General features: G+C 36.8%; 1 protein-coding gene across 2 annotated transcripts in view; it reads left to right on the top strand.

Moving 5' to 3' along the window:
- The window catches only part of KYNU (kynureninase), a 121,410-nt gene that overhangs the window by 15,015 nt on the left and 91,436 nt on the right, over window positions 1-14,959 (top strand). For both annotated transcript variants that reach the window (XM_061438798.1, XM_061438805.1), the window contains one exon: window positions 7,276-7,396. In XM_061438798.1, the coding sequence (XP_061294782.1) occupies window positions 7,276-7,396 (121 nt within the window). The remainder of the gene's footprint in view (window positions 1-7,275; window positions 7,397-14,959) is intronic.

Below are 14,959 nucleotides of genomic sequence, written 5' to 3'. Positions count from 1 at the left end.
CCTAAAAGCTTATGTGTCCTAACCCCAAGTACCACAGAAAGTTACCTTATTGGGAGATAGAGTGTATAGATGTAACCAGGCTAAAATGAGCTCGATAAGATGTACACTAATACAATATGAAAGGGAATATCTGGAGGCCAATGGCAACATATGCAAGAGAACTGTTGAGAAATTACAAAAATGTATGTCTAAATTGATATCTCCTACTCAAAGAAAAGTAATATGAATGCATCATTTCCAAAATACATATTTTGGCAGAATACCAAATCCTCAGTATGCTAAGAAACTTTAAACACACAGAAAATATCCTGAAGAATAAAAATGACCAGTTTATGTCAAACTTGACTTTGGAAGAAAGAATAAATGCAATGAATATTTTCAGAAAAGGAACTCTTCCCAGACCATGAACATACCTGGATCTTATCCATTCTCATGATTTTATTTCAGAAGACTCTAGACTTGGACTTAAGCTATTAGGAAGCAGCAGAAAATTATCAGCAATGATCGGCAAGACAATCAAGAATAATTGACATGACAATTGATAATTTAAAGATGGAAATCAATGAGTCATGACTGAATCTGAGGTCCAGAAAATAATGGACATTCTAACCAAGGGACTTCTCTTGGCACAGATGAAGAACAGCTCCAGACATTCAGTGAACAAACAATGGATTCTGTAGGTGAGGAAAATTCAGAAGCTAACAATTTGGAAATCCTATGTTCAACATATTTCCTTTTCCTTTCAAGTATCAGTTCAGTTCAGTTCAGTCATTCAGTAGTGTCCAACTCTTTGTGACCCCATGAACCGCAGCATGCCAGGCCTCCCTGTCCATTACCAACTCCTGGAATTTACCCAAACCCATGTCCATTGAGTCGATGATGCCATCCAACCATCTCATCCTCTGTCGTCCCCTTCCCCTCCTGCCCTCAATCTTTCCCAGCATCAGGGTCTTTTCAAATGAGTCAGCTCTTCTCATCAGGTGGCCAAAGTATTGGAGTTTCAGCTTCAACATCAGTCCTTCCAATGAACACCCAGGACTGATCTCCTTTAGGGTGGAGTGGTTGGATCTCCTTGCAGTCCAAGGGACTCTCAAGAGTCTTCTCCAACACCACAGTTCAAAAGCATCAATTCTTCGGCACTCATCTTTCTTTATAGTCCAACTCTCACATCCATACTTGACCCTTCAAGTATGGTATATGGAAAAAGTTCCTGGGCTGTAACAAAGAGTTAGGAATTTAAGGGAGTGTTTTATTTGTGCAATTCTCTATTCTGGGATTTCTATTCTGTTCCATTGATACATGTCTGTGTTTGTTTAAAACCACATTGTTTTGATTTCTGTTGTTTTATAAAATAGTCTGAAGTCTGAGAGGGTGACACCTCCAGCTTTGTTTATTTTCTCAAGATTGCTGACAATTTGGGGCCTTTCAGAATTCCGTATGAAATTTAGGGCTATTTATTCTAGTTCTGTGAAAAAATTCATGGGTATTTTGATAGGCATTGGATTGAATATGAAGATTGCTTTGGGTAACATGGTAATTTTAACAACATTAATTCTTTCAGCTTAACTTCATGAGATAACTTTCCATTTATTTGCATCACCTTCAATTTCATTCATTAATGTTTTCAGAGTATAGGTCTTTCCCTATTTTAGCTATTTATTTATTTTTTTGTTTTCTGGGTGTTTTATTCTTTCTGATGTAATGAGTCATTGAGTATGAGTTTGGCTTAAATGGCCTTTATTATGTTGAGATATTGTCCCTCTAGATCTGCTTTGATGAGAGTAGTTTTTTTTTTTTTAATCATGTGGGGATATTGAATTTTATGAAAAGTTTTTGCTGCATCTTTTGAGATAATCATGAGATTTTTATCCTTCCTACTGTTAATGTGGTGCATCACATTGATTTGTGAATCCTGAGCCATGCTTGTGACTATGAAATAAATCCAACTCAATTATGGTGTATGATCATTTTTTATATTAGATTCCATTTGCTAATATTTCATTGAGTACTTTTGCATCTATAGTCATCAGAGATACCGATCTGCATTTTTGTTGTTGTTGCAGTTTTTGTTTTGTAGTTTTTGTAGTCTGTTTTGTTTTTATATCAGGGCAATTGTGGACTCATAGAACGAATTTGAGAGTTCTTTTGAACTTTGGGGGATAGTTTGAGGAGGATATGTATTAGTTATCCTTTATATTTTTGCTAGAATTCCCTTGTGAAGCTGTCCTGTCCTGAACTTTTGTTTGCTGGGAGGTATTGATTTGATTTTGCTTTTTCCTATTACAAACTCATTTTATCTAATAATGATTGGTCTGTTCAAGTTGTCTATTTCTTCTTAATTCAATTTTGGCAGGTTGTATGTTTCTAGAAATTAGTACAGAACCCCATGACAGCCAAGAGCACCAAATTTCAATACCAAATTTTCTTATCATTCTTCTGGCACAAGAGAAGCCGAGGCCCCCACAGCTTAAAGGTCTATAGGTCTTTGATGTTGTAAAGATCTGATGGGATTGAGCTGGAGAGTAGAATGTTATCTCATCATTCTTATTATAAAAGGTACTTTCTTGATACTCTATTGTACTTCTTTACCTAATGCCAATGGAATGCTCTTATGATGTCGTTAGATGTGCTTTAAGACTTAAAAAATATGCAACCAAGTAAAAGGAAAATAAAGAAAATGGGGAACCCACTTTTGGAAGACATGTGACAAAATACTTTACAATTCTGCTTTTCTTTCATAAGAACACATTTTAAAAATGATTTTCTAAATAACAGTAACCCAATATTTCAGTTCAGTTCAGTTCAGTCACTCAGTGGTGTCTGTCTTTTTGTGACCCCATGGACTGCAATACGCCAGACCTCCCTGTCCATCAAGAACCCCCAGAGTTTACTTAAACTCATGTGCTTTGAGTCAGTGATGTCATCTAACCATCTCATCCTCTGTCATCCCCTTTTCCTCCTGCCTTCAGTCTTTCGAATCATGAGGGTCTTTTCCAATGAGTCAGTTCTTCACATCAGGTGGCCAAAAGACTGGAGTTTCAGCTTCAGCATCAGTTTTTCCAGTGATTATTCAGGACTGATTTCCTTTAGGATGGACTGGTTGGATCTCTTTGCAGTCCAAGGGACTCTCAAGAGTCTTTTCCAACACCACAATTCAAAAGCATCAATTCTTCAGTGCTTAGCTTTCTTTATAGTCCAACTCTCACATCCATACATGACTACTGCAAAAACCATAGCTTTGACTAAATGGACCTTTGTTGGCAAAGTAATGTCTCTGCTTTTTAATATGCTGTCTAGGTTGGTCACAACTTTTCTTCCAAGCAGCAAGTGTCTTTTAATTCCATGGCTGCAGTCACCATCTGCAGTGATTTAGGAGCCCTCTGTCACTGTTTCCATTGTTTCCCCATCTGTTCACCATGAAGTGATGAGACCAGATGCCATGATCTTAGTTTTCTGAATGTTGAATTTTAAGCCAAGTTTTTCACCATCTCTTTCACTTTTATCAAGAGGCTCTTTATTTCTTCTTTGCTTTCTGCAATAAGTGTGATGTCATCTGCAGATCCGAAGTTATTGATATTTCTCCTGGCAATCTTGATTCCAGCTTGTGCTTCATCCAGTCCAGCATTTCTCATGATGTACTCTGTATATAAGTTAAATAAGCAGGGTGACAATATACAGCCTTGACATGCTCCTTTCCCAGTTTGGAACCAGTCTGTTGCTCCATGTCCAGTTCTAACTGCTGCTTCTTAATTTGTATATAGATTTCTCAGGAGGCTGGTCAAACTACCGCACATTGCATTCATCTCACAAAATTCTCCATGCCAGGATCCGATAGTAAGTGAACCGTGAACTTCCAGATGTTCAAGCTAGATTCAGAAAAGGCAGAGGAACCAGAGATCAAATTGCCAACATCCGTTGGATCATTGAAAAAGCAAGAGTTCCAGAAAAACATCTACTTCTGCTTTATTGACTATGCCAAACCCAATACTTAGTTGTCTATAAAAGCACCACTAAGAAAAAACAAGACAAAAACAAAAACAAAACATGGGAGCAGATATCTGGGTGGTTCCCTCCTCTTTCTGGGTTGTTGATAAGGCTGACACACACAGAACATGTTTAGTCTTTAAACTACTTTTAGAATACTCAGTTGAAATCTAAGCCATGGTGCACTGACTGAAACTTCTGAATTCTGAATAAAATCGTTCAAAATTTGTTCTCTAGATTGACAAAGAACTGTTAGATTAATCCAATTTAAATGTATGAACAATATTTACATCTGTTTATTGGGACAGACTTCAGTTCAGTTCAGTCACTCAGTCGTGTCTGACTCTTTGCAACCCCATGGACTGCAGCATGCCAGGCTTCCCTGTCCATCAGCAACTCCTGGAGCTTGTTCAAACTCATGTCCGTTGAGTTGATAATGCCATCAAACCAGCTCATCCTCTGGCCCTCTTCTCTCCTGCCCTCAACTTTTCCAGCATCAAGGTCTTTTTTCAGAGAGTCAGCTCTTTGCCTCAGGTGGCCAAAGGATTGGAGATTCAACTTCAGCATCAGTCCTTCTAATGAATACTCAGGACAGATTTCCTTTAGGATTAACTGGTTTGATCTCCTTGCAGTCCAAGGGACACTCAAGAGTCTTCTCCAACACCACAGTTCAAAAGCATCAATTCTTCAGTGCCCAGCTGTCTTTATGGTTCAGCTCTCATATCCATACATTACTGTAGGAAAAACTACAGCTTTGACTATGTGGAACTTCGTTGGCAAAGTAAAATCTCTGCTTTTTAATATTCTATCTAGGTTTGTCAGAGCTTTTCTTCCAGGTAGCAAGTGTCTTTTAATTTCATGGCAGCAGTCAACATGTGCAGTGATTTTGGAGCCCAAGAAAATAAAGTCTGTCACTGTTTTCATGGTTACCCCATCTATTTGCCATGAAGTGATGGGACCAGATGCTATGATCTTAGTTTTCTGAATGTCTAGTTTTAAGCCAGCTTTTTCACTCTCCTCTTTCACTTTCATCAAGAGGCTTTTTAGTTCCTCTTCACTTTCTGCCGTAAAGATAGTGTCATCTGCATAGCTGAGGTTTTGATATTTCTCCCAGAAATCTGGATTCCAGGTTATGCTTCATTCAGTTGGACCTTTCACATGATATATTCTGCATATAAGCTAAATAAGCAGGATGACTATATGCAGCCTTGACATACTCTTCCCCAATTTGGACCAGTCTGTTGTTCCATGTCTGGTTCTAACTGTTGCTTCTTGACCAAAAAAAAGAAATGCAAAAAGGCAAAAATGTAGGCCTTACAAATAGCTGAGAAAAAAAGAGAAGCAAAAAGGAAAGGAGAAAAAGAAAGCTATATCCATCTGAATGCAGAGTTTCAAAGAATATCAAGGAGCAATAAGAAAGCCTTCCTAAGTGATCAATGCAAAGAAATAGAGGAAAACCATAGAATGGGAAAAGCTAAAGATCTCTTCAAGAAAATTAGAAATACCAAGGGAACATTTCATGCAAAGATGGGCACAATAAAAGACAGAAAACTTATGGACCTAACAGAAGCAGAAGAAACTAAGAAAAGGTGACAAGAATACACAGAAGAACTATACAAAAAAGATCTTAATGACCCAGATAACCATAATGGTGTGATCACTCACCTAGAATCAGACATCCTGGAGTGAGAAGTCAAGTGGGCCTTAGGCAGCATCACTATGAACAAAGCTGGTGGAGGTGATGGAATTCCAGTTGAGGTATTTCAATTCCTACAAGATGATACTGTGAAAGTGCTGCACTCAAGATGCCAGCAAATTTGGAAACTCAGCAGTGGCTACAGAACTGGAAAAGGTCAGTTTTCATTCTAATCCCAAAGAAAGGCAATGCCAAAGAATGCTCAAACTACAGCACAACTGTACTCATCTCACACACTAGCAAAGTAATGCTCAAAATTCTCCAAGCTAGGCTTCAATAGGATATGAACTGAGAACTTCCAGATGTTCAAACTGGATTCAAAAAAGGCAGAGGAATGAGAGATCAAATTGCCAACATCTGTTGGATCTTCCAAAAAGCAAGACAATTCCAGAAAAAAACATCTGCTTCCTTCACTATGCTAAAGCCTTTGACTGTGTGGATCACAACAAACTGGAATATTCTTCAACAGATGGGAATACCAAACCACCTTACCTGCCTCATGAGAAATCTGTATTCAGGTCAAGAAGCAACAGTTAGAACTGACATGGAACAATGGACTGGTTCCAGTTTGAGAAAGAGTCAGACTTAAGAGATGCCAATGAAAAACAAAGATAGTATCTATAAAGGCTGTCATGTTGAATTAAATGGTGGCCTTTTTCGATGCACGATACTGGATGCTTGGGGCTGGTGCACTGGGATGACCCAGAGGGAGGGTATGGGGAGGGAGGAGGGAGGAGGGTTCAGGATGGGGAACACAGGTATACCTGTGGTGGATTCATTTTGATATTTGGCAAAACTAATACAATATTGTAAAGTTAAAAAAAAAAAAGTCAGCAAAAGTTTAAGTAATCTAAATAAAGACAAGAATACAACAAAATTATTCCAGTAAAATTTTGGCAGAAGTTTAATTTTTTTTTCAATAGAATTAAGATAAAACTTACAAGAACACAATTATAAACTTGTGCATTTCTAGGAAATATTTTAACCATATGGATTGATTTACTGCTGAAATTACATTTATTGCAACCAAGGTAGAATCAAAAATTAGTGTAGCTTTCATTTATTTGAATAAGAAGTAAATAAAGAAAAGAGCCTTTGCCTAAACATGTATGCATAGAGAGAGAATAAAAATGTACACATTTATTATATCCACTTCAGATATATCGATAATCATCTAGATTGTGTCTATATGCTGCAACACCAGTTAATGCAGAGTATCATTACTTGTCAAATTCTGATAACCTTCTGCTATAACTAGATAGGCTGATATAATTTCTGTAGAAATTCTTGTTTTAACTTTTTTCTATTGGCTATTTATTATTGGAAGTACTTGTTCATCTAGATTTCTTTGTGGAGCATAATACATATGACATATCTAAACAGAAGCATCTAAATATTTAAATTATATGTTAAAATGTAAATGTAAAATATTATTTTTAAGAGAACCTGATGCTATACTTGGAAGGAATTGTAAGATATTTCTCATCCTTCTTGGAGTTAAGTACATTAATTGTTTGTAGTGGATAAACAATGCCAAATGGAATAATGTTAATTAATTGAATAGTTTTTTTTTTTTTCATTTTCTTCTATTTCAGTTGATTTATCTTTAGTGAATAAGGATGAAGAAGCTATCTATTTCTCGGGAAATTCTCTTGGCCTTCAACCAAAAATGGTTAAAACATACCTGGAAGAGGAACTAGATAAATGGGCCAAAATGTAAGTATTATTTCAAAAGCTAACAATCAACATCTCATACAAGAATTATAAAAATCACTCTAGACTGTCTAATATTTGAAAAGATGTAAAGCAGAATCTTAGAATATTAGAGCAGAGAGGAACCAGAGGGATTGTGTTCAATGAATGATAAAATATTCTCATTTTATGGACAAAATAACTGAGGATCAGTAAATAAGGTCATATGGCAAATTAGTGGTAGAATCAATAGTAAAGCTTTTAAAATATTTTAAAAATTAAGCTCCTCTTCTGAATTGGCACATCTATGTCATAAGCAATTATTTTATTTTTTTAAATTACCAACAAAGGAGTTAATATTTAGGATTCAGTTTAGTGTTTTCATGGTTAGTTCTTGGCTAAACTCTAGTACACCAATTTTTATAAATAAGAAAATAAAAATTGTTGAGGGAGGACAAGAGGTTGAGTGAAACAGACGGTACTTCCCTCACCAAACTGAACTTGATTATTGAGCAGATGCATATCCTTGTTGGCTCAGATGGTAAAGATTCATGCCTATGCCTGCAATGCAGGAGACCCTAGTTCAACTCCTGAATTGGGAAGATTCCCTGGAGAAGGGCATGGAAACTTATTCCAGTATTCCTGCCTGGGGAATCCCATGGCCAAAGGAGCCTCACGGGTTACAGTCCATGGGGTTGCAAAAGAGCTGGACACGATTAAGCAACTATAACTTTCATTGAGTAGATGCTCCACTGGGGCTTAGTTTAGCAGGTTCACTCTAATTGTGTAGGAATCTTACATCAGGATTCATGTTTTTCTCCATTTTTCTGTTCTGCTTTTACTCTTCTACTTATGAAACCCTCCATACTCTCTACTTACCTCAATTCTCATCTCTTAAATATCAACCTTCTCAACAACTCATTACCCCTTGTGGAATATCTAGTGTAATAGTAATCACCGCTCTACAATAGGTAGTTTGGAGATATCTACTTACATTAGTTTCATATTTTTAGCTATATTATAAATCCCTTAAGGAAAATAACTTAATCTTACGTACTTCTTATCCTTCCCTAATAATTACTGACAGCTAAAAATGGATTTTTTAAAAATATCTTAACTATTTAAATACTTATATTATTTGAATATTAAAAATAATATAAGTATTTTATTTTATTTTTTTTGCCTTTAAGTCTTTTTTTTAAATTTTTTTAACTTTACAATATTGTATTGGTTTTACCATATATCAAAATGAATCCTCCACAGTTATACGTGTGTTCCCTATCCTGAATCCTCCTCCGTCCTCCCTCCCCATACCATCCCTCTGGGTCATCCCAGTGCACCAACCCCAAGCATCCAGTATTGTGCATTGAATCTGGACTGGTGACTTGTTTCATATATGATATTACATATGTTTCAATGCCATTCTCACAAATCATCCCACCCTCTCCCTCTCCCACAGAGTCCAAAAGACTGTTCTATACATCAGTGTCTCTTTTGTCTCTTTTGCTGTCTCGTATACAGGGTTATTGTTACCATCTTTCTAAATTCCATATATATGCGTTAGTATACTGTATTGGTGTTTTTCTTTCTGACTTACTTCACTCTGTATAATAGGCTCCAGTTTCATCCACCTCATTAGAACTGATTCAAATGTATTCTTTTTAATGGTTGAGTAATACTCCATTGTGTATATGTACCATAGCTTTCTTTCTTTTTTTTTTTTTTTAATTTGATTTTATTTTTAAACTTTACAATATTGTATTAGTTTTGCCAAATATCGAAATGAATCCGCCACAGGTATACCCATGTTCCCCATCCTGAACCCTCCTCCCTCCTCCCTCCCCTACCCTCCCTCTGGGTCATCCCAGTGCACCAGCCCCAAGCATCCAGTACCGTGCATCGAATCTGGACTGGCAACTCGTTTCATACATGATATTATACATGTTTCAATGCCATTCTCCCAAATCTTCCCACCCTCTCCCTCTCCCACAGAGTCCATAAGACTGTTCTATACATCAGTGTCTCTTTTGCTGTCTCGTATACAGGGTTATTGTTACCATCTTTCTAAATTCCATATATATGCGTTAGTATACTGTATTGGTGTTTTTCTTTCTGACTTACTTCACTCTGTATAATAGGCTCCAGTTTCATCCACCTCATTAGAACTGATTCAAATGTATTCTTTTTAATGGCTGAGTAATACTCCATTGTGTATATGTACCACAGCTTTCTTATCCATTCATCTGCTGATGGGCATCTAGGTTGCTTCCATGTCCTGGCTACTATAAACAGTGCTGCGATGAACATTGGGGTACACGTGTCTCTTTCCCTTCTGGTTTCCTCAGTGTGTATGCCCAGCAGTGGAATTGCTGGATCATAAGGCAGTTCTATTTCCAGTTTTTTAAGGAATCTCCACACTGTTCTCCATAGTGGCTGTACTAGATTGCATTCCCACCAACAGTGTAAGAGGGTTCTCTTTTCTCCACACCCTCTCCAGCATTTATTGCTTGTAGACTTTTGGATCGCAGCCATTCTGACTGGCGTGAAATGGTACCTCATAGTAGTTTTGATTTGCATTTCTCTGATAATGAGTGATGTTGAGCATCTTTTCATGTGTTTGTTAGCCATTTGTATGTCTTCTTTGGAGAAATGTCTATTTAGTTCTTTGGCCCATTTTTTGATGGGGTCATTTATTTTTCTGGAGTTGAGCTGTAGGAGTTGCTTGTATATTTTTGAGATTAGTTGTTTGTCAGTTGCTTCATTTGCTATTATTTTCTCCCATTCTGAAGGCTGCCTTTTCACCTTGCTAATTGTTTCCTTTGTTGTGCAGAAGCTTTTAAGTTTAATTAGGTCCCATTTGTTTATTTTTGCTTTTATTTCCAATATTCTGGGAGGTGGATCATAGAGGATCCTGCTGTGATGTATGTCGGAGAGTGTTTTGCCTATGTTCTCCTCTAGGAGTTTTATAGTTTCTGGTCTTACATTGAGATCTTTAATCCATTTTGAGTTTATTTTTGTGTATGGTGTTAGAAAGTGTTCTAGTTTCATTCTTTTACAAGTGGTTGACCAGCTTTCCCAGCACCACTTGTTAAAGAGATTGTCTTTAATCCATTATATATTCTTGCCTCCTTTGTCAAAGATAAGGTGTCCATATGTGCGTGGATTTACCTCTGGGCTTTCTATTTTGTTCCATTGATCAATATTTCTGTCTTTGTGCCAGTACCATACTGTCTTGATAACTGTGGCTTTGTAGTAGAGCCTGAAGTAAGGTAGGTTGATTCCTCCAGTTCCATTCTTCTTTCTCAAGATCGCTTTGGCTATTCGAGGTTTTTTGCATTTCCATACAAACTGTGAAATTATTTGTTCTAGCTCTGTGAAGAATACCGTTGGTAGCTTGATAGGGATTGCACTGAATCTATAAATTGCTTTGGGTAGTATACTCATTTTCACTATATTGATTCTTCCAATCCATGAACATGGTATATTTCTCCATCTATTAGTGTCCTCTTTGATTTCTTTCACCAGTGTTTTATAGTTTTCTATATATAGGTCTTTAGTTTCTTTAGGTAGATATATTCCTAAGTATTTTATTCTTTCCGTTGCAATGGTGAATGGAATTGTTTCCTTAATTTCTCTTTCAGTTTTCTCATTATTAGTGTATAGGAATGCAAGGGATTTCTGTGTGTTGATTTTATATCCTGCAACTTTGCTATAATCATTGATTAGTTCTAGTAATTTTCTGGTGGAGTCTTTAGGGTTTTCTATGTAAAGGATCATGTCATCTGCAAACAGTGAGAGTTTTACTTCTTCTTTTCCAATTTGGATTCCTTTTATTTCTTTTTCTGCTCTGATTGCTGTGGCCAAAACTTCCAAAACTATGTTGAACAGTAATGGTGAAAGGGGGCACCCTTGTCTTGTTCCTGACTTTAGAGGAAATGCTTTCAATTTTTCACCATTGAGGATAATGTTTGCTGTGGGTTTGTCATATATAGCTTTTATTATGTTGAGGTATGTTCCTTCCATTCCTGCTTTCTGGAGAGTTTTTATCATAAATGGATGTTGAATTTTGTCAAAGGCTTTCTCTGCATCTATTGAGATAATCATATGGTTTTTGTTTTTCAATTTGTTAATGTGGTGTATAACATTGATTGATTTGCGGATATTGAAGAATCCTTGCATCCCTGGGATAAAGCCCACTTGGTCATGGTGTATGATCTTTTTAATGTGTTGTTGGATTCTGATTGCTAGAATTTTGTTAAGGATTTTCGCATCTATGTTCATCAGTGATATTGGTCTGTAGTTTTCTTTTTTTGTGGCATCTTTGTCAGGTTTTGGTATTAGGGTGATGGTGGCCTCATAGAATGAGTTTGGAAGTTTACCTTCCTCTGCAATTTTCTGGAAGAGTTTGAGCAGGATAGGTGTTAGCTCTTCTCTAAATTTTTGGTAGAATTCAGCTGTGAAGCCGTCTGGACCTGGGCTTTTGTTTGCTGGAAGATTTTTGATTACAGTTTCAATTTCCGTGCTTGTGATGGGTCTGTTAAGATTTTCTATTTCTTCCTGGTCCAGTTTTGGAAAGTTGTACTTTTCTAAGAATTTGTCCATTTCTTCCACGTTGTCCATTTTATTGGCATATAATTATTGACAGTAGTCTCTTATGATCCTTTGTATTTCTGTGTTGTCTGTTGTGATCTCTCCATTTTCATTTCTAATTTTATTGATTTGATTTTTCTCTCTTTGTTTCTTGATGAGTCTGGCTAATGGTTTGTCAATTTTATTTATCCTTTCAAAGAACCAGCTTTTGGCTTTGTTGATTTTTGCTATGGTCTCTTTTGTTTCTTTTGCATTTATTTCTGCCCTAATTTTTAAGATTTCTTTCCTTCTACTAACCCTGGGGTTCTTCATTTCTTCCTTTTCTAGTTGCTTTAGGTGTAGGGTTAGGTTATTTATTTGACTTTTTTCTTGTTTCTTGAGGCATGCCTGTATTGCTATGAACTTTCCCCTTAGGACTGCTTTTAAAGTGTCCCACAGGTTTTGAGTTGTTGTGTTTTCATTTTCATTAGTTTCTATGTAAATTTTGATTTCTTTTTTGATTTCTTCTGTGATTTGTTGGTTATTCAGCAGGGTGTTGTTCAGCCTCCATATGTTGGAATTTTTAATAGTTTGTCTCCTGTAATTGAGATCTAATCTTACTGCATTGTGGTCAGAAAAGATGCTTGGAATGATTTCTATTTTTTTGAATTTACCAAGGCTAGATTTATGGCCCAGGATGTGATCTATCCTGGAGAAGGTTCCATGTGAACTTGAGAAAAAGGTGAAATTCATTGTTTTGGGATGAAATGTCCTATAGATATCAATTAGGTCTAACTGGTCTATTGTATCGTTTAACGTTTGTGTTTCCTTGTTAATTTTCTGTTTAGTTGATCTATCCATAGGTGTGAGTGGGGTATTAAAGTCTCCCACTATTACTGTGTTATTGTTAATTTCTCCTTTCATACTTGTTAGCATTTGTCTTACATATTGTGGCGCTTCCGTGTTGGGTGCATATATATTTATAATTGTTATATCTTCTTCTTGGATTGATCCTTTGATCATTATGTAGTGACCATCTTTGTCTCTTTTCACAGACTTTGTTTTAAAGTCTATTTTATCTGATATAAGTATTGCTACTCCTGCTTTCTTTTGGTCCCTATTTGCATGGAAAATCTTTTTCCAGCCCTTCACTTTCAGTCTGTATGTGTCCCCTGTTTTGAGATGGGTCTCTTGTAGACAACATATGTAGGGGTCTTGTTTTTGTATCCATTCAGCCAGTCTTTGTCTTTTGGTTGGGGCATTCAACCCATTTACATTTAAGGTAATTACTGATAAGTATGATCCCGTTGCCATTTACTTTATTGTTTTGAGTTCGAGTTTATACACTATTTTTGTGTTTCCTGTCTAGAGAATATCCTTTAGTATTTGTTGGAGAGCTGGTTTGGTGGTGCTGAATTCTCTCAGCTTTTGCTTGTCTGAGAAGCTTTTGATTTCTCCTTCATATTTGAATGAGATCCTTGCTGGGTACAATAATCTGGGCTGTAGGTTATTTTCTTTCATCACTTTAAGTATGTCTTGCCATTCCCTCCTGGCTTGAAGAGTTTCTATTGAAAGATCAGCTGTTATCCTAATGGGAATTCCCTTGTGTGTTATTTGTTGTTTTTCCCTTGCTGCTTTTAATATTTGTTCTTTGTGTTTGGTCTTTGTTAATTTGATTAATATGTGTCTTGGGGTGTTTCGCCTTGGGTTTATCCTGTTTGGGACTCTCTGGGTTTCTTGGACTTGGGTGATTATTTCCTTCCCCATTTTAGGGAAGTTTTCAACTATTATCTCCTCAAGTATTTTCTCATGGTTTTTCTTTCTGTCTTCTGCTTCTGGGACCCCTATGATTCGAATGTTGCAGTGTTTAATATTGTCCTGGAGGTCTCTGAGATTGTCCTCGTTTCTTTTAATTCATTTTTCTTTTATCCTCTCTGATTCATTTATTTCTACCATTCTATCTTCTAATTCACTAATCCTATCTTCTGCCTCTGTTATTCTACTATTTGTTGCCTCCAGAGTGTTTTTAATTTCATTTATTGCATTATTCATTTTATATTGACTCCTAAATATTTAGCTTAAAATTCCACTCTAGCCTTTTCAGCTAATGTTGTGTTGGAAGGAAAATTTTCCTCTATCAACTTACCTTCCAGTGGTTGGGGGCCTGAGGATTAATTGACAACAGATAGATTAGCTTTCTAGGTGGTACTAGTGGTAAAGAATCTGCCTGCCAGTTCAATCCCTGGGTCAGGACGATCCCTGAAGTAGAAAATGATAACCAACTCCAGTATTCTTGCCTGGAGAATCCCATGGAGAGAAGAGCCTGGCAGGCTACACAAAGAGTTGTACATCATGCAGAACATACACACACACACACACACAGATTAGCAGGAGTAAACTTTATTTTACATGGGTACCAAAACACACTACAGTGGTTCACTTATCAGCCAGAGTAAGGGATTAAAACCAATTTAACAAAAAGTGGGCAGTTTTAGGCTTCAGTAGGAAAGTATGGTCTGCTCTACTGGGCTTTTCCAACTTGATAATAACCAGCAAATCTTTCCTGCTTGGGAGCTTCCCAAGAGAAAGACTGAGGGAAAGTAAATGTGTAACTCCTAGTGCTAAGGGCCATTTTTCTCTGATGGTGGGTCAGTGGTGGTGGTTTTTTCAGGAGGCTTTCCTTAAGTCTGGACAATGTTTCTTTCTTAGGATTTCTTTCTTAGGTCAAACATGCTTTTAAATTAATCTTCCTGCCACTCTGGTGGCCCGTTGTTTCCTTCACTTGCCTTTCTAACTATTGTCTTTGTTTTTTACTAAATTTCCCCTGCATATGTTTGGTTTGCCTCTGGACCCAGAGCCACTCGTTATTGTAATGAGTATTATCTGACTATCTGTTCTTCTTCATCTCCTCCAACCCTAATTCTGCCCTACTTCTCAGCAGATACCCAAACCAAGACAGTGCCCACCCCCATTCCTGACCAGTGAGAGATTTTGAGAACTGAGTCAAAGAGAGCTACA

The sequence above is a fragment of the Bos javanicus genome, chromosome 2 (genome assembly GCF_032452875.1).
Source record: "Bos javanicus breed banteng chromosome 2, ARS-OSU_banteng_1.0, whole genome shotgun sequence".
In the NCBI taxonomy this organism is placed as follows: Eukaryota; Metazoa; Chordata; class Mammalia; order Artiodactyla; family Bovidae; genus Bos; species Bos javanicus.
Note: the sequence above shows the minus strand (reverse complement) of the source record. Positions and strands in the feature narration are given on the sequence as shown.